The sequence below is a fragment of the Puma concolor genome, chromosome B2, assembly GCF_028749965.1.
Source record: "Puma concolor isolate L17-30 chromosome B2, mPumCon1.1.hap2, whole genome shotgun sequence".
NCBI lineage: Eukaryota > Metazoa > Chordata > Mammalia > Carnivora > Felidae > Puma > Puma concolor.
The window spans coordinates 15436564-15456432 of NC_141671.1; the positions used below are offsets into that span (position 1 = coordinate 15436564).

General features: G+C 46.1%; 1 protein-coding gene across 1 annotated transcript in view; it reads left to right on the forward strand.

Annotated features, from left to right (window-relative positions):
• Positions 1 to 487: 487 nt before the first annotated feature.
• Positions 488 to 19869, forward strand: part of RANBP9 (RAN binding protein 9) — a 91576-nt gene continuing 72194 nt past the window's right edge. Inside the window, exons 1-2 of the mRNA XM_086706239.1 lie at positions 488 to 1343; positions 15978 to 16089. Of these exons, the coding sequence (XP_086562365.1) occupies positions 767 to 1343; positions 15978 to 16089 (689 nt within the window). The 5' untranslated portion in view covers positions 488 to 766. The remainder of the gene's footprint in view (positions 1344 to 15977; positions 16090 to 19869) is intronic.

A 19869-nucleotide genomic window follows, 5' to 3' on the forward strand; every position in this document is an offset into this window, starting at 1 on the left:
GGCCCCAGCCGGGCTCGATTACTTTCGCCTGGGCGAGAAGCAGCACCGCCGCTCCAGCGGGAACCCTACGGGGGGGGTGGGGGGGGGAGGTGGGGCGACGACAACAAAAAGAAGTAAAGTAGGAGGAGATTCTCCCGGGAGGGCCGGGGCGGAGGGGGGGGGGGGGAGGCGGCGGGCTCGTGGGAGGAGGCAGGGACCGGCAGAGGGACCCCGCGCCGGTAGCCCCGCGCCCCGCCGGGGAGAAGCGCTCTGCCGCCCCCGCCGCGCGCCTCGCCGCCCCCCGGCCTCCCACTCCCGCGGCCCGCGCGCCGGGACCCCCGCGAGCCCGCCCCTCGCCGCCCGCGCTCCCCCCGCCCCTCGCGCCTCCGTCCCCGCCCCCTCGCCCAGCGCCGCCCGCGCGCAGCGTCTCGCGCCGGCCCGGCCCGCCCGCCGGGAAACAGCCGCGAGAGCAGCGGCCGCGGCGGCCGCCACCGCGCTTTCTGCGCCCGCGCTCACGCTTCGCCCCCGCCCTCGGCGCCGCGTCCCGGGCCCGCGCCCCGGCCAACGTTCTCTCGGGGCCTCCCCCGGCCCGCCGCCCGCTCCCCCGCTCCCCCGTCTCCGAGCCCCCCAACCGCCGAGCTCTTCCCTCGGCGCGCGGCCCGCCGCCTGCTTCCGGGGCGGGCGGACTGGGCGCCTGGTGCCGGCGGCCGCAGCGACAGCGCCCCCGGGAAGCAGAGGAGGAAGGAGAGAAGAGGTGGAGGTGGCCGCAGGCTGAGTCGCGGCCGGGATGTCCGGGCAGCCGCCGCCGCCACCGCCGCCGCCGCAACAACAACAGCAGCAGCAGCTGCCGCCGCCACCGCCGGCGGCCGTGGCCCCCGTCTCCGGAGTCGTCCTGCCGGCGCCCCCGGCCGTCAGCGCCGGCTCCTCTCCGGCCGGCTCGCCCGGCGGCGGCGCGGGCGGCGGCGGCGGCTTGGGGGCCGCGGCGGCCGCCCTGCTCCTCCACCCGCCGCCGCCGCCGCCGCCCCCCGCCACCGCGGCCCCGCCGCCGCCGCCGCCGCCCCCGCCGCCTGCCTCGGCGGCCGCCCCCACCAGCGCGCCCCCCGCGCCCCCGGGCCTCGCCGCGGGCCCCGGCCCGGCCGGAGGCGGCCCGGCCGCAGCCCTGGCGGCGGGCAGCAGCGCCGCGGCCCCCTTCCCGCACGGGGACTCGGCCCTGAACGAGCAGGAGAAGGAGCTGCAGCGGCGGCTGAAGCGCCTCTACCCGGCGGTGGACGAGCAGGAGACGCCGCTGCCGCGATCCTGGAGCCCGAAGGACAAGTTCAGCTACATCGGCCTCTCTCAGAACAACCTGCGGGTGCACTACAAAGGTACTGGGCGTGTGTCGTCGTGCGGTGGGAGTGGGGCCGCTGACCCGACGTGTCCTGCCGCCGCCGCAGCCGACTCTCGACCCGCCCCCGACCCCCTCCCGCCCGGGGCCCTCCGAGGTGACTCGCCGCCCGTTCGCGGCTGCGAGGGTGGGACCGGGGTCGCGGGGAACGGGCGAGATTGTTGGGCAAGGCAGGTGAGTAGCGTGTCCCTAGGTGTAATGGAGCCGGTGATCCTAGGCCAGGAGTGGGACACCTTGAGGGAATCCAGGATGACAGGACATAACTCGCTTTCCGATTTCCCTTGAAGATAAATCTTAGGGCTTGGGTGGAGGAATCCACGGACCCGGAGTTGGGTTACATTGTTCTCCAAGTGGTGGTGATGGGGTCAGGCGTTCTCTTCTTACGTGGGGGGGAGGGGGGGTGGACAGGCACGATCCTGAGGTATGATTTCTAATTAAGGGAGATCAGGGATATATAGGGGGAGGGGTAATCAGTGGAGGATTTTGTCCAAAATTAGGCCAGAGCTTGTCTACGGGGACAAAAGGGCAAGGGCCCCAAGTTTGCCATCAGTGTTTCTTACTCAGAGCAACTGGGAGGGGAAGAGGTGAAGCTCAAAAGTAGGTGTTTTCTTAGGGGAGTAGAAACCTACCACTAGTGATTGGAAATGCCCTATATTTATGTGCTCGTGTTATATGAAGTCTAATTGAAGACGGATATTTAAAAATGTTATATAGCATTTTAAAGAAAACGGCTTTACGTTTTACACCTGCAGTTAAAAAAAAAACAAAAAACAACAGCAGCCTTAGGCTTGTCCCCTCCTCCCTCACCTATCTGTTAAAACAAAGCTTTAAGCAGATCAGTTTTATATGAAATTATCAATTGCTCTGACAATTCTTGAAACGTAGCAGCCTAAATGAATAGCATGCGTCAAGTTTACTTGTCGGGAGAAAACAAAACCTAACGTGTGTCTGTCTGGAAGCAAATCCAGTTTTAGGCCCCAAACCTGAAGCAAGAGCTTTTCCATTTCAAAGCAGCCTCGTTTTGATTGGCTACAAAGGAAGGGGCTTCATCAGATCCTAGTGACAGGGGATGTAGAGGGTATAAACAGTTTTTGTGGATAAATTCCCGAAGTACACAGGACTAAAATCGGAGAAGAACCTTGATAAATAAGTTACTGTTTGATCAGAAAGGAGAATGGCGGCAGAAATCTAGCAAATGGTTTGGCTGGAAAGAATCACGCACAAAAATAGGCCTTGTTGCACATTCCTTCTTTTTCTCCATAGATCCACAGAAGTACTTTCCGTTTTAAATATTATGTTCCTTATTCTAAATGGCTGAAAACGACCTTTGCTTTCTTTTTAAGTTAGGACATTTCGTTAATGCTCTGTGACTGTGAAGGCTGTTATTTAATTTTGCGTTTTAATTCGTGTGAGCTGTGCTGTGAAGTGTTTACTTCTGATCTGGCTACCGGAAAGCTTTTTGTTAGACTTGACAAAACTTTATCTTAAATTTATAGTTGATGATTAATAGTTAGCTTATAAAATCAGAGGCAAGCGATATGGAAAATTATTGAACAAAGAATCCTACCTTTCTTGAGTCCCGCAGTTATTTGTGATTTTAGGCATGTTCCAGGACAGGGCCTCAGTTTCTTCCTCTGAGAGTTGAGTGAGTTGAGCTGGATGGTAAGGAAATTTCCAGCTCCGAATTTCCATGAGATCTAGGATTTCTGATTAGAGTCTCTTTAGCACTGTAACATGCCTCGATTAGTTTTACTGACTCCTTTTACGTAAAATTGATGATTTGGGTCAGAGAAAAGTGCATGCTTGTGTGAAATTGGTTGGAGTTTGGAATATTTATGATACTGCTGTCTCCCATTATTTTTCCTGTTGGCCTCTTATTACTTTTTTGTTGTGTAATACTAAGATTCACTTTCTGGAAACTTCACTCTTTTATAAACACAAGGCATTATTTCTGGAAGAACAGATTTTGTTGTTTGTCATCTTTTTTCTTTTCTGTCTCTCTCTCTCTCTCCCCTTTGTCTCTCCCTTCCCCCTTGTCACAATCTACTCCCCCCTTCTACTGCCTCTTCCTCTTGTCTTGTTATTTTAATGTGTGTGAGGTTTTGTGTTGTTTTTTTTGTTTTTTTTTTTTTTCCTGTTGTTTTTCTGTGTGCCTTCTGAGTGGACCACACCAAAGTACTGGGCAACTCTGTCCCAGTAAGAAGGGAAGGGAGCAAAGGGGGAGTGTCATAGGTATGGAGGATAAAATATTGAAGTCACCAAATTGGAAGAGTGAGTTTTATTTGACATATCATTGGGCTGCTTTGATTTGGACCGAAGCATTTTTCGCACCCTTTTAGCATGAAAACCACTGTTGATAAAATATTTTTGCATATAATGGAATTTGAAAAGATGGGTGTTATTTTCCAGAAGGATAAGGATTTTTCTTACCTTTGAAATAGAAATACGTTGGCTTCTTTTGCTCTGAACCATGCTCAGTTTTTAAGATGTTATTCTTCTGAGTCGGAATTACTGTTTTGGAAGCCATATGGTTCCTTAAATGATTTGAAGGGATTCATGTTAAACAATGCCAGACATGCAGACAAAGTTGATCGGATTGCAGTGGAATAGCAGGGTGTGTGTACTGTGTGGTAAAATTTTAAAAAAGACCCTTTGCTTAGCAGTCACACACCAACTGGCGAAACACTCAGGCATAGCCCCTTTTATTTTTAAAACTCTCGTCAGCCTTGAATAAGTACGAATGTGACAAGCTTAGACTCCGTTATAATGAGAACTTTATTCCAACTTAAAGCATTTTAATGCATATGACAATTGGATTCAATTAGTCCTAAATGCTTCAGTTGCAGATTGCATTTTTATATTTGTGAAGTTATCCCATTTGGATACTTTACAAAGCTTTTTAATACACACAAGTGTCTTAGTCGACTTGGACAAGGTAGTGGAATTCTCAATTTCAGATCTGAGAGAGTGGCAGCACCTGGAGGCTAGGTGTTCCCAGGCACAAGTAAGCCAGGCCTGGAAACTAGTTTTCACCAGCTCTAAATTTAGTGCTCTTTCCAACCCTCCAGTATTGCCTCTTTCAATATGTATGAGTTTTAGTTATCTCTAGTAGATATAATCCAGTGATCACGTTTAGAACTTTTTGAGGACTAGTTGACGTTAAAAGTACTTCCTCCAGGGGAAAAAAAAAACGTGGTCTGGAACACACTAATGCCTTGGAAAAGTCCAGATGCTTTGATTATAGCAATTTATGGCAGCTTAGAAGAAACGCAGGATAAGTGAAAGTTGGAAATGATAAGTAGCTATGAACTAGTGAATTGCTCTTTTTGATTGAGGCATTATTAACAGCATCTAATGAAATAGCTTGACTTTCTGGTGTGCCTCCTATCCCTCTCAGTATCCCTGGTCATCAGGCCTTTGACACTTCTGAAATTTAATTACTCACTGAATTCTTTTGTGCTTCTTCAGGTTGAAGAAATATCTTTATGATATTTGCTTGCCTACCAATACGAATGTCTTTCAGGACTTATGGGGATGATAGAAAAATGTTCCCTAATATCAAAGAATTTAAAAACCAAGCTGAGCTTTTCCCAGGGATCTCTTTGCCAGTATTAGGGAAACTGAGCTTTAAAAATGGTAGTTGAGGGGCGCTTGGGTGTCTCAGTCAGTTAAGCGTCCGACTTCGGCTCAGGTCATGATCTCACGGTTCATAAGTTCGAGCCCCACGTTGGGCTCTGTGCTGACAGCTCGGAGCCTGGAGCCTGCTTCAGATTCTGTGTCTTCATCTCTCTCTGCTCCTCCCCTGCTCTCTCTCTTTCTCTCTCTCTCAAAAATAAACATTAAAACAATTTTTTAAAAATGGTAGTTTATAACTACAACAATTAAGTGAACCTAATAATCACACTCATAGAAAAGTAGTAGTAATGGCATTCATTGAGCAGTTCCTATGGTGCAGATATTCTGCTAGACAGTTTGTGTTTATGCCCTGCTCTCTGTTCATTCATTTATTCAACAAGCTTTTATTTATTTATTTATTTATTTATTTATTTATTTATTTATTAAAAAATGTTTTTTAACATTTATTTATTATTGAGAGACAGAGAGAGACAGAGCACGAGCAGGGGAGGGGCAGAGAGAGAGGGAGACACAGAATCCCAAGCAGGCTCCAGGCTCTGAATGGTCAGCACAGAGCCTGACGCAGGGCTCGAACTCACACTGTGAGATCATGACCTGAGCCGAAGTAGGATGCCCAACCAACAAGCTTTTTTTTTTTTTTTTTTTTTTTAAATTTTTTTTTTTCAACGTTTATTTATTTTTGGGACAGAGAGAGACAGAGCATGAACGGGCGAGGGGCAGAGAGAGAGGGAGACACAGAATCGGAAACAGGCTCCAGGCTCTGAGCCATCAGCCCAGAGCCCGACGCGGGGCTCGAACTCACGGACCGCAAGATCGTGACCTGGCTGAAGTCGGACGCTTAACCGACTGCGCCACCCAGGCGCCCCCCAACCAACAAGCTTTTAAGTGAATGTTTACTTTGTACCAAGTTCTAGGCACTCCAAGGTGATAAGATAATGTCTTTGAAAGCACGTGTAAAACACTCAAGGGTAGTAAGGGAAGTGTTAGAGTCCTGTGGAAGAGTGGAGGGGCATCGACCCCTGGCTGATACTGGAAGTGATAAAGTTGGTGAGTCAGGGACAGCTTTTGGGAGGGATGAGGCCAGTGGTCAGTCTGGAAAGATGAGGAAAATAGGAGAAGGGGCGTTAGGAGTGAAAATGCATAACTAAGAGCCCAGAGGAGAGATTTACCCTGTATGTTCGGATTGACCAGCAGGTTTGGTTTGTTGGAATTTAAGAGTGTGTGACAAGTAGCAGCTGGGAAAAGATCATGAGAGGCCTTTGGAATATTTTACCAAGCTTAGATCTTCTTCTCTAGGACATGAGGAATCTTCAAAGGATTTTTTTTTTTAATTTTTTCTTTTAATATCTTTGAGAGAGAGAGAGAAAGAAAGAGAGAAAATGAAAGTGTGGGGGAGTAGGGGCAGAGAGGGAGACACAGAATGCGAAGCAGGCTCCAGGCCCCGAGCTGTCAGCACAGAGCCTGATGCGGGACTCAAACACATGAACTGTGAGATCCGGACCTGGGCTGAAGTCAGACCTTTACCCGACTGAGCCACCCAGGTGCCCTTCAAGGGACTTTATTTATTTATTTTTTTAATGTTTTATTTATTTTTGAGACAGAGAGTGAGCACGGGAGGGGCAGAGAGAGAGGGAGACACAGAATCGGAAGCAGACTCCAGGCTCCGAGCTGTCAGCACAGAGCCCGACGCGGGGCTCGAAATCATGAACCGTGAGATCATGACCCGAGCCGAAGTCGGACGCTTAACCGACTGAGCCACCCAGGCGCCCCAGGGTGCCCTTCAAAGGACTTTAACTAGGAAGTGACTGGCTCATATTTTCATTTTTGTCATACAACCAATTGGAAGATAGATTTAAGGAGTACAGGGCTGAAAAGAGCAAATTCATTTAGATGATTGTTTGGCAGACAGACCATAAGAAAGGCCTAGAACTTGGTCAGTGGTAGGATGGAGGAAGACCAGATTGGTGATATGTTTTAGAGTAACACTGATAGGAAGTGATGGAATGATGGAGACAGAAATCAAGGGTGACACTTGGGTTTCTAGCTCTGTTAGGTTCTTGCAAAGAACCAGGAATCAAATAATGATTGCAAGGAAGTATTGCAGTGTATTTGGAGATAAGTAGGACTGGGAATCTTAGTCATATGATCTGACTTCATGGCAACCAGCAGAACCCAGAGACACCTTACAGAGAGAGCAGGAACAGATCTTCTGGAGTTAAGGTGGCTCCAAGTCACTGCAGTGGCTGGAGTTCATGACTTTTCGTTTTATTCCAGTGCCAAAGAGACTCAGCTACAGTTTCTAGTTTCTGGTTTTCTTCTCTTTTCCCTGCTGACTGGTTTATCCTTTCCTTCCTATTTCAGATTCCTGAGGGACTTAGCAGATTGGCTTAGCTAATTGCCATCATTCTTAGTTGGGCGCAGCTTTTCGTTGCATGCTGTGGTGTGAATGGGTGGCCTTCACGTCAGGTGCTAACCTGTGTTGAGTCAGCTGTAGAGGTGAGAGGGTACTGATGAAATACAGAACACCCTCCGGGCATAAGGAGAGTCAGGGCCCCACTTGCTGTAGGGATGGTGTCTGAGGCCCTTTCTCCTAGGAAGGGTGGACACACGGTAACTGACCTGAGCTTGGGAGAGAGGTCTAGGTCGTGACTGATCTGGGAGTCACCTCTAGGTGGTGGTTGAAACCCAGAGAGGGAGCAGATAAAGTGAAAACAGTGGGCTAAAGATGGAACCCTGAGCAATACCAACATTAAAAGACCGGGTGGAGTCCAAGAAGGAATAGGTGAGAGGTACCTGAACAGGGCAGAGTGTGGTGTCCCAGAAGCCGAGCAGAGGACTATGAGAAATGAGGAAGTGACCTCAAGTGTCAGGTGCAACAGACAGGCTCAGTGAGACAGGCAAAGTTTTCCACTGGATTTGGAAATTAGATCATTGTGACCTGAGGAGAGCAGTTTGAATTTAGTGTTGGGGGGCGACGATCAGAGTAAATAGTAGGGACCAAGCAGAGGGGATAGTGAATATAGATTACTCTTGAGAAAATAAGTGAAGAAACCTGGAGGAGGATGGAGGTTAAGGCAGGATTTTTTGTTGTTGTTGTTTAAATGGTGGATGGTGGAGTTACATCGCGCCTGGTGATTAGTGTCTAACACCAGCATAGAAGATGAAAATCCACATAATCAAAATTATCCCTGAACACTCCATTGGAAGGTACTGTGTTCGAGACTATTGTATCATTTCCAAGTAAGTCTCGTTTTTGCTTGGCGGTGTGGGTAAAACTGAAGTGACGTGAAGTTAGATGAGAGCGTGGCGTTAGTCGAATGTACGGAGTCCCAGTAAATGTCATGTCCAAATTTAATGGACCTTTTGACAAAGTTACTGTCAACGGTACTTGCTTTTATTACCTTAAAAAAAAAAAGTTCATTATACTTACTACCAACCCCAGTGCATTACTGACCATGATGTGGCACCGAAGCACGGGGGATTCTGGGGACACCGCCTTTACAGATTGAGAGGAAGGAGAGTGACGAGGGGAAGGGGGAAGAAGAGCTTGGGAGGCTGACGCCGCTGGGCTGTGGGAAGGAGGGCGGTTCTAGAGCACAGCGTAGTCCCGAAGAAGAGAGGACATCCCACTCCCCTGAGACTCCCCCGATCGGGGGAGAGGTGAGGATTGCTGTGGACGCCGACCAGTTTGTAATAGGAGAGTGGGGACGAGAACATGACCGTGCACTTAGCAGAGTCCCAGTGTACGATAAAGGAGGCCAGGCGATTTGCTCGCCTCGGTAAAGTGGGTGGTGACCTTAAAGTGGGTGATGAGAATGTGGACCGGCCATCGAGGGGAAGGGGGCACGGGCCAACTAAAGCTTTCTCAGTACACCGTAGACAGCGGTGGGAGAGCCCAGCCGACGTCATTCCTTCATAGTGGTGGCTGTGTGCGAGGTTGTTGGACTTGACTTGGTAGAGGCCAACTGCCCCAGGGAGGAGGAGGGAAGTGGATTATAATATTGATCTAAGGCTGTGGTTTTGCTGGTTGCGTGTGGCGGAAGGATAGGCGTGGGAGAGAAATCAACGATATTTGAGAGCTTTTGAGTGATTACCACGTAGCCCGTCCCGGAAGAGGAGAGATGGGGCGGAGCGGAGCGCAGCGGGGGGAGCAGGGCTCAGGGAACGGGAGTTGGGAGTTCCCGTTGATCCCTTGATGTTGAAGAGGAGTGTGGACCAGGAATGTTTAGGAAGGGGAGAGCAGAGGGAGTTGTGTCCTAGAGGAAGATACAGGCATTGCAGCTCCTGTGCCAAAAATGTGTTCCTGGAAAAACCTTAGGTTTTCCACAAAATTGGGCACTGAAGGTAATGGGGCTTATGGGAAAAATAGGGCTGGGTCAGACTACTTGAAACCTATGGAACTTTGTAACCAGAGCCCCACAAAAATAACGGCCTAGTAAAACAGAAGCCCGGTTAAATTTCTGCTGGCGTTTGTGTCCGGCATCACAGGCTGCAGCCTGGAGTCCTTGGGTTTGGGCTTCCTTTTTAGAGAGGTAAGCGCTTGACAGCCGTCCGATCAAAAATAAAAATCTGATTCAGGGTTTAGCTCTTTTCAAATCCCCGCCCCCCCCCCCCCCTTCCAAACAAAGGAAGAACATACAAACTCGAGCTGTTAGGATGGCTGAAGTCCAAAGAAAACCTGACAATGCCAGTTGCTGATGAGGACGCGAGAGCGACGGGGGCTTGCGTCCTGCCGGCCGGGAGCGCGAAGTGATGTGGCCGCTCTGCACAGCGTTGGGTGGTGTCTAACAAAGCTAAATGTAGCTTCACCAGCAGTTGAGCTCCTACCCAGCTGACTTGAAAACTTGGCCCACACAGAAAGCCGCATGTGAACGTTCGAGCGACTTCTCCCATAATTGCCCCAAAGGGGAAGCAGCCAAGAGGTCTTTGAGGAGGTGAATGGGTGAACTGTGGTACATCCATACGATAGAATATTATTCAGTGATAAAAAGAAATGAGCTGTCCTTCCGAGCAAAGGCACATATGGATCTGAAATTCGTATTGCTAAGTGAAAGAGGCCAGTCTGAAAAGATTACGTGCTGTATGATTTCACTTACCTGACCTTCTGGAAAAGGCAGAAGTAAAGAGATAGTAAAAAGATAAGTAAGTGGTTGTCAGGGGTGTGAGGGGAGGGGAGTGGGGGGATGGGCAAAGCACAGGGGGTTTCTAGGGCGGTGAAAGCACGTTACGGTAACGGTGGACACATCACGCTGTGTATTTATCAAACCCACAGAACTTTACGGCCATAAAGAGTGCACTTTAATGTCTGTACATTTCAAAAAAAAAATGTATTAGGAGAGGGGGGAAATCCCAGGATAAAACGCAGAATGTGACAAACCGGTCTAACTGTATTACAAATCCATGGAATAGCCTCGGAGAAGAGGGGGAAAGGAGCTGCCCCAGGTAACTTTGGAAACCGATAGTCTGTAAACGTAAAGGTAAAAGAAACTACAAAAGCACTGAACTTTTACTGATCAAGTTGTGTCCCGTGGGGATATGGATTAACAATTCAGACGCTATTATACATGTACTGGAACTGCACAGTTAAATGGATGGCGGACGGTGGGAGCTAAGTTTCTTACTGTTGGGGTGGAATTTTACAGATGAGCAGAGAGAGAAGGTTGGAATGATCTGTGTGGTAATAAACTTGGAGACCTCAGCGTGACCTCATGTTTGGTTTAATACAAACACAGATGATTACATATAGAAACGTAGATACATGCAGGGTGTGTGTGTGTATGTGTGCATATGTATACATGTACGCATGTACATGTAAGGGTTTAGTATACATCCATATATTTCCCTGCTCTTGTCAACGAGCAAGCCTAAAAGCAGTGACACCCCAGTAACAAGGAGCACACCTGGTAGCTCCATCTTGGGTTCTGATGCTATTTGCCAGTGAAAGGAGCGAGCCCCAGGCCTCCTTGGAGAATGGCTGATTCTAGGACTAGGGTGGGAAATACACAAGATGAGCCGCCAGAGTCTTCTAGGGCCAGAAAATAGCAAACAGCAAGAAGCGACATAATGGAGGTATGTCAGGGGAGCCAAACGAAAAAGCTCCCAGAGGCTGGGCAGTTTGAGCAGCAAAACAAAGTAGTAGTGAATTATAACACAGAGTATAAAGTAAATATGCAAGAGACGCATGAGTCCATACCGATATAAACAAAGAGGGAGTATCTTCGTACTTTTTGATCAGTGTCGCGCTTGAATTTTTCCCCAGATGGCTTAATGCCGTGGCAGGTGTAGCTGTTCCTGAGGCCACTGAACACTGGACACCGTAGGAATGCACTTGTCGAGGGCCCCAGGTTTTTTGACTTAAGAGTTTTTTGCATGTTGCTAGGCTTTGCTCTTTAATTCATTAATGTACTGGGAAAAGCTGTGTTATGAACTAAATGACTTCTTTATTGTGCTGACATCATTCCTGTATTTATCAAGTACGTGTGAGCTAATTTGTATTCAAGAAACGTGTTTTGTAGCAGAACACACGTCATTAGAATTTACTGTTTCTGAGGCGGAATAGTTTCAGGTGCTGTCAGAATCCAGAGTGTGGCTCCAGGAAGGAATGATTGGAGTTAGAGTAGGAGGAGGTCAGTGGAAGTAAAGAGGCCCGGGAATTAAAATGTGAGAACAATAAGATAATCACGAGTAAGTGTGGAGCGTGTAAGTGTATGGGACGAACATGTGTTGCTGGGAGGGCACAGAACAAGGAGGTTAGACCCAGTCAGGCTAGAGGAAGAGTAATTGAGGAAGAAAAAGTTGAGCGGAGAGCTAAGGGGTGAGCTGCTGTAACTAGGTGAGGAGGAAGGGGAGAGCTTTCCAGTTAGGGGGAATGGTTTGGGTGAAGACTGGTCAGGCCAGTGTGGCCGGTGCTGGAAGGCGGTGGAAAGTGCTGGGGGGGGGGGGGGGGCGGGCCAGATCGACAGAGTTTTCAGGCAGTGGTGTATCTTTTTCCTGGCTGAACGGGAGGCTGGTGAGAAGGAGTGTTAGCGGTGTGAGGGGATAGTGGCACTAGGAAGACTGATTGATATTTCCAGAAAGGCAGTTGACTGCACGTTGGGAGAGCGGAGGGGGGTGAGAGGTGGGCTTAATTCAAAACCTTGTCCTTGTAGTTAAAAGGAATCGACAGGTTGTGAAATGAAAGAGCTAACCTTATGGTTTTGAAGCAGTAACTGTACTTTGTCTCTGAATCCTATAGAAAACACGTGACGCTGAAGACTTTGTGGGTTTAAAAGTTTATCCTTTCGTAGTGTGAAGTAGTGTTGTCTGGTCACGACAGAATTTAAGGTAACAAGCTTCCTGCCGATGAGCAATTACTAGAAATAGGCCCTTCGCTATTGATATTACGAGTCTTACCTAGGAGACAGTACGACTCCTTTAGTCTGACGTCGCAACTTTTGCCTAGGTCTTTCCATTTAAGTTTAATTTAATTTAAAAATGAGACCAATCCTTTTAACATTTATGGAATTTTTCTACAGCGTCTAAATAGAACATAATATAATAGAACCTGGAAGATTGATGATTGTGTAGTTTACAGTTATTTTTGTATAAGAGGAAAATGTAGGGCATTTAAAAAAATTTTTTTTTTAACGTTTATTTATTTTTGAGACAGAGAGAGAGAGACAGAGCATGAACGGGGGAGGGGCAGAGAGAGAGGGAGACACATAATTGGAAGCAGGCTCCAGGCTCTGAGCCATCAGCCCAGAGCCCGACACGGGGCTCGAACTCACGGACCACAAGATCGTGACCTGACCTGAAGTCGGACACTTAACCAACTGAGCCACCCAGGCGCCCCAGGGCATTTTAATTCATATATGGATTGAACACACGACTCTACTAATTAGGGGCAAGTTATACAACCTCTGTAAGAGTTTCTCTATTTTTACTTTATGTATGTATGTATGTATGTATGTTTTCGGGGTGGGGGCTGAGAGGGGAGAGAGAGAATCCCAAGCAGGCTTCGTGCTGTCAGCATGTGACAGTGTGGGGCTGGGTCTCATGAACCGTGAGGCCATGACCTGAGCTGAAATCAGGAGTCAGGTGCTCAACTGAATGAGCCACCCAGGTGCCCCACAGTTTCTCCATTTTTAAAGTGAGGTTAAATGATACCTGTTTCACAGATGTTGAAGGAGAAAATCTATACCAAAGCACCTAATTCTTTGGGAGGTTGTTCACCCTCAAAGACTAATTTTCTTTCTCTTTTCCCATAGAAGTAGCAAGAATAGGAGCTAGGAATACAAGTGAAGTGATCCCAGGATGCTCATTGAACCCTTCCTGTGGGTTCGGAGCTCACACTGGATCAGACCTCTTGAATTTAAATCCCAGCACAAATCCTGGTCTGGAATTCTCACACAGCAGTATGATCTTGGGCGAGTTTCTTCATCTTCCCTTAATTTCCTCAACTGTGAAATGATAATAAATAGTACCTACTTCAGAAGTTGTTTTGAACACTAAACGAGTGAACAAATATGGTACTCTTTGAGAAGTGCCTGTCACATAACACTAAATGTATGTTGACTATTGTCATTTATTATCATCATCATCATCATTATTTTTTAAGTTTATTGTGAGACACAGCAGGAGCAGGGGAGGGGCAGAGAGAGAGGGAGAGAGAGGATCCCAAGCAGTCTCCACAGTGTCAGCACAGAGCCCGATATGGAGCTCAAACTCCAGGACCGTGAGGTCACGACCTGAGCCGCAACCAAGAGTGTGATTGCTTAACCGACTGAGTCCCTGATTATTATTATTAAATATATACCTTGCGACTACTTTATCCCTCAAAGTTTTGGTCACTTCTCTTCCAGAAAACCCAAACTAAAAGTAAAAGTTGATTCAGGACTCCAGGGTTAATCAGGGTAGGGTTTCTTTAGATTTTTTTTTTTTTAACTGTCTGAATTTTAAAAGTTCATTTAGTTCACCCTACCATTTCCCAGGCAACTCAATTATTTGAACACATTCTTACTGAAAACCAAGTTTTGCTGAAACCATAATTTATTAAATGTCTCTTTAAGAATTGACTGGTATTCTACAGATTGATGTGTTTTGTTTTGTTTTGTTTTCCTTCTGCCTAGCTCGATGTAAATCTATTAGCTAACATATGTTAAAGCAGTTTTAGGGGCTTCCATTTTTATCTTCCTCACCAATTTTATCACCTCTCAGTGGTCACCACTTTTGCCCATAACGTACATACTTAAGAGATCTGTGGACACAGGTTTTCATGGTAACAGAAAGGAGTGTCTGAGATCACTCAGTTTCTTTTGGGCCATGTGAACACATGCTAGTTTGCTTTGCTAGTGTAAGCTTACCTGTTTAATGATGTAATTTGATTAAGGTGTATGTATGGTAAGGGAAGCTGTCTCATTGGTGCGTGAGGGTTATTGTATAGCTAAGAGAGCATTTTCTATTTGAAGAAGACATTTAGTTTTGAAACATGGTACATTTGAGAACGGGAAGTTTGCAACCCATGAAGGTCATATTATGGTGTGACTAAAGGGTAATGACCTAAGTTTGTGCTGGGGGAAACATATTTAACACCGAAAAAGAATTTAGAGTGTTGTTTCTCAGTCCTTTTGGGGATTGTGGAGAGTTGTTTCACTCTTGAGTACTTTCTGCCATCAGCTTATGTTTTTCTTCTTGTGTGATTTTTTTGGGCATATCTTGCTCAGTTGATTTTGTTCACATGCTAGCTTTAGGCTAATTTGTGTCTTGGGCAAGGGACAGGGGAGGCGATTGTGAGGGAAGGAAATCCTCCTGGATTAGAATCGAGGAATTGCTATTTTAAAGAGTTCAAAAGCCATTAGCTAACAGATTCCCTAAAGATTTCAGCAGTGGTATGGTGTTAGATTCCTTTCTTTAAAAAGAGAGAAAGAAAATACAACTAGAGTTTAGATATACTTCTCAGTAGGCTGTAACTGACCAAAGAAATTTTATGGATCAGACTTTGTATAGAATGAATGGTGAGAGTATGTCAAAGAACAGACTTGTAAATTCTTTTTTTTTTCTTTTTAATGTTTATTTAGAGAGAGAGGACGCATGTGTGCACACATGAAGTGGGGAGCCAGGTAGCGGCAGAGAGAAAATCCCAAGCAGGCTCTCTACGCTCAGTGTGGAGCCCCACACAGGGCTTCATCTCATGACCCATGAGATCATGACCTGAGCTGAAATCAGGAGATCACCCAGGTGCCCAAAACTTGTAAATTCTTCAAATAAGAAAGCTGCTCTGCCAAGTCCAATCTAATTATATAAAACTTCACTTAAAACTAATACTCTGTGAGGGGCTCCTGGGTGGCTCAGTCGGTTAAGTGTCCGACTTCGGCTCAGGTCACGATCTCACAGTCCATGAGTGTGAGCCCTGCATCGAGCTCTGTGCTGACAGCTCAGAGCATGGAACCTACTTCAGATTGTGTCTCCCTCCCTCTCTGCCCCTCCCCTGCTCATGTTCTGTGTGTGTCTCTCTCAATCTGTCTCTCTCTCGTCTCTCAAAAATAAACAAACATTAAAAAAAAAAAAAGAAAATTTAAATAAAATAATACTTCATGATATAGATGCTTCTGGTTTAAAAAATAGACCACTTGACAAAAGAGTGGGAATAGTATAAATTATATGCAATTTGGATCTAATAAAATTTCATCTTTTTCAAATGCAGCCTTTTTTTCCTCTTAAAATATAGTCTACCCTAAAATATTTAGTTTGGTAGGTTCTATGTATTCAGATTCTTAAAGTGTATTAAATCTAGTAATAGTGTGAAAAGTCCCGGGGCTAACTTGGGCTGTTTTGCATATTGCTTTGCGATAATAAATGTTTCACTAAGTCTTTATATGTACTGATGGGAGCAGAAACGTATATATCGTTCTAAAAACTGTATTTTTCCTGAATTGCTTAAGATTTTTGTTGAATATCTCATTTGAGGTGTTTTTCTCCCCCCTTCCTGTGTCCTGTGCAGGTCATGGTAAAACCCCCAAAGATGCAGCATCCGTTCGTGCCACGCACCCAATACCAGCAGCCTGTGGGATCTATTATTTTGAAGTAAAAATTGTCAGTAAGGGAAGAGATGGGTAAGTGTAAATTTTGGTGGGATGAACTGTTGGCTGTTCTTGCATAATTATTTTCCCTTGATTTATAATAATTGTGATGTAACTGGAAAACGGGGATCTTGGAAGTTTTGGTAATCAGTCAAGTAGGATCTGAACGTTCCACTGTAGCAGGTTGGATGTAGTTCTAGTTCTGTTTAAATACTGGTTGAAGCTAATACCTGAGTTGGTGAAATAACAAAGTTTCTCTGGTGGGTTTGTCATTAAGTTGGAGAATTGGAATTAAACGACAGAGAGACAGTGACTCATTTTCCATGCCTTGCCTTACACTGCCTTTGTCTGAATTCTGTTGAGAATTTAAATCTTCCCAGAGCTAGTTAACCAAGGCCAAACGGTGATTCATAGGTATTTTATGGGGGTTAGGAGTTTAACTTTTGGGTTTAGATCAGGGAAGTGTATGTTTATATGCTCTCAGCTGGAGGTGATTGGCAGGGATTAGGATGTGGTGGAACGGCCTCCAAATGAGAACTCCCCGTAGATCCTGGAGGCAACTTTGATAGCATTGCTTTTCAACTTGGGATCAGTGTGTTCTGTGTGTGTATACATTAGAGTCACTTACGGCACTATTGGAAACGTAGTAGCTTGGGCCTTATCCTAAAAGTTCCTAAATCACTATTTTCAGAAGCAGAGCTTAGGCAAGATGGGCATTCTGAGTAAGCTTTGCAGGAAATTTTGGTGCCTATCTCTGATTAAGAACTAATTACCTTGAATTATTGGATCTATCCTCTGGTATTTCCGGATAACTTCATTGTGGTACCAGAGGTCCCTTTTTAAAAAAAAAAAAAGAATTTTTTTTTTTTAATGTTTATTTTTGAGAGAGAGAGAGCATGAGTAGGGAAGGGGCAGAGAGAGAGGGAGACAGAATCTGAAGCAGGCTCCAGGCTCTGAGCTGTCAGCACAGAGCCTGATGCTGGGCTTGAACTCAGGAACTGTGAGATCGTGACCTGAGCTGAAGTCAGACGCTCAAGCTATTTAGCCACCCAGGCACCGCACCCCCCCCCCCCGATTTTTTTTTAAGTGTATTTATTTATTTTGAGAGAGAGAGAAAGCACAAGTGGGGGAGGGGCCCAGAAATCCTTTAAAGCATCCAGAGTCATTTGTCCGACTACCAAGATAAACTTACTAAGTTGACCTGTATTTGAAGTGAATCATTTAACCTCTTAGTGCTTCTTCTGTGTTTAACTGACAAAATAAGTATGTTTAATAGATTATTCCTCTTACTTTATTTGTGGAATAATTTCATTGTCAACAATATGGGAAGTAGAAAGTGAAACTTTGGAATTCATGATAACTTCTTATTTAACTGCCTCAGTTTCCCCAGGGTGATCAGGGCAAAGATAAAATCAGAGAAGCCACAGATAAAGTGGTTGAGAGACCCCAGATTGAAATAGGCACATGATTATAATCATTTTTTACTCGGCTGTTGCATACTCAGTAAGCCAATTCTGTTTTTACTTCATATTATACCATCAACCTCATTAATGCTGGTGTCGCTCACAGTGATTCCCAGGATTCTCTTTACCTTTTTATTTTTTTTATAATTTTTTTTAACATTTATTTATTATTGAGAGACAGAGAGACACAGAATGGGAGCAGGGGAGGGCCAGAAAGAGGGGGAGACACAGAATCCCAAGCAGGCTCCAGGCTCTGAGCTGTCAGCACAGGGCCCAACACGGGGCTCAAATTCATGAGCTGTGAGATCACGACCTGAGCTGAAGTCGGTCGCCTGACCGACTGACCCACCCAGGCGCCCTTCTCTTTACCTTTTCATTCTCCATATTCTGTCTCTTTGCATGATCTTGACCTTATATTTTCATGGCTGCAAGTGCCCTGACGAGTCTCAACTTTAAAGCTGCCCCTCATGTTTTTTTTTCCCTCGAGCCCCAGCCCCATACATCTGACCCGGTGTTTGCATGTGAGTGTCCCACACACATTCCAGGTTAGCTTGGTCAGTGGTGTCACTCGTGCTGGAAACTTGAGAACTTCCTGACTCTTAACTGACTCTGTGCATCTTTACGGCCTCCGCCTTAAGTCAGCTTCCCTCGTTTGTCCCCTAAATTACCGAGGTGGCTTGTTCACCGGTCTTACTTCAGTCTGTGACTGTTGTCAGTGTTCTTTCAGACACAGTTGTGCCTGTCCCCTTTGGGAGATTGTTTGGTGCTCTTGTTCCTTGGAGGATAAAATCTAAAACTTCTTAGCAGGGTCCTTCGTGGTGTGACTTAACTCCTTTTGTAGTTTTTCAGTCTCATCTCTTCGTTGCCGGGATCCTCATTCATTTTTTTTCCTCTCTTTTTAAAATTAGGTGATTTTTACATGTAGTAAAATTGATCATTTTTAGTGTGCACGTCTGTGAATTTTGACAGGTGTGGATAGTCGTGTACCCACCACCACGGTCAATATACAAGTGGCCTTAGAATGACACAGGTTTGACCCGCATGGGTGTACTTTATGTGCGGACATTTTTTATAACTGCAGTATAGTACTGTGAATATACTTTCTCTTAACGATTTTTTTTTTAAGTTTATTTGAGAGAGAAAGCATGAGCGGGGGAGGGGCAGAAGGAAAAGAGAGATTCCCAAGCAGGCTGCGCACCACCAGCGCGGAGCCCGATGCGCGGCTCAAACTCGCAAACCGTGAGATCATGACCTGAGCTAAAGTCAGACATTTTACCGACTGAGCCACCCAGGCTCCCTCTTATGATTTTCTTTTTCTTCCCTCTTAGGCTTTTCTTAATAACATTTTCTTTCCTCTAGTGTACTTTATTGTAAGAATACAGCATATCATACATATACAACATACAAAATATGTGTTAACTGTTTATGTAATCAGTAAGGCTTTCAGGCTACAGCAGGCTGTTACTAGTTAAGTTTTGGACATGTCAAAAGTTACACAGGATTTTCAACTGTGTGGCGGCAGGGGGGGTGGAGGGGGTGGGAGGTTGGTGTTCCAAGGCCACCATAGTTCAAGGATCAGTGATAAAACCATTCCTCCCCCCACCCCGATTCCTTCCTACCCCTTTGTAGACAATTTTTCCCCATCGCCAGCCCCCTGGCAACCACTGATTGATCTTCTGTCTCTCTCGTTTTGCTTTTTCTAGAATGGCATATAAATGGAATCATCGTATGTAGCCTTCTAATTCTGGCATCTTTCACTTAGTATGGTGCATTTGAGATTCATCCCTGTTGTTGCATATACTGGTAGAGCAGTCCTTTTATTGCTGATTGTATGGTTGAGCCAGCCACAGTTTGCTTATCCACTTCTCAGTTGAAGGACATCTGGGTTGCTGCCGTTTTTGGCAATTAGGAATATAGCCGCTGTCAACATTTATGTATAGGTTTTTGTGCAAACTTGAGTTTTCATTTCAGTTGGGTAAATATGTAGGAGTGAGATTGCCGGACGGTGTGTTAGGTGCACTTTTAATTTTATGAGAAACTGCCGAGTTGTTTTTGCAAGGCGGCTGTACTAGTTGGTGTTCCCAGCGGCAGTGTATGAGAGTTCCTGGTGCCTTGCGCCCTCAGGAGCACTCGGTATTGTCAGGTTTTTTTTTTTATTTCAAATTTGTAGCCGTTGTAATAGGTATCTGGTAGTTTCTTGTTGTGGTTTTGATTGGCACTTCCCTAATGACTAATGTTGTTAAAGGATCTTGAGTTCTTATCTGACCCCCCCTTTAACAAACTCCAAAATTACTTGATTTTGATTTTAATCATCTGCCAACCACTGTGGAAGTGGTTAAGAAACGACTTA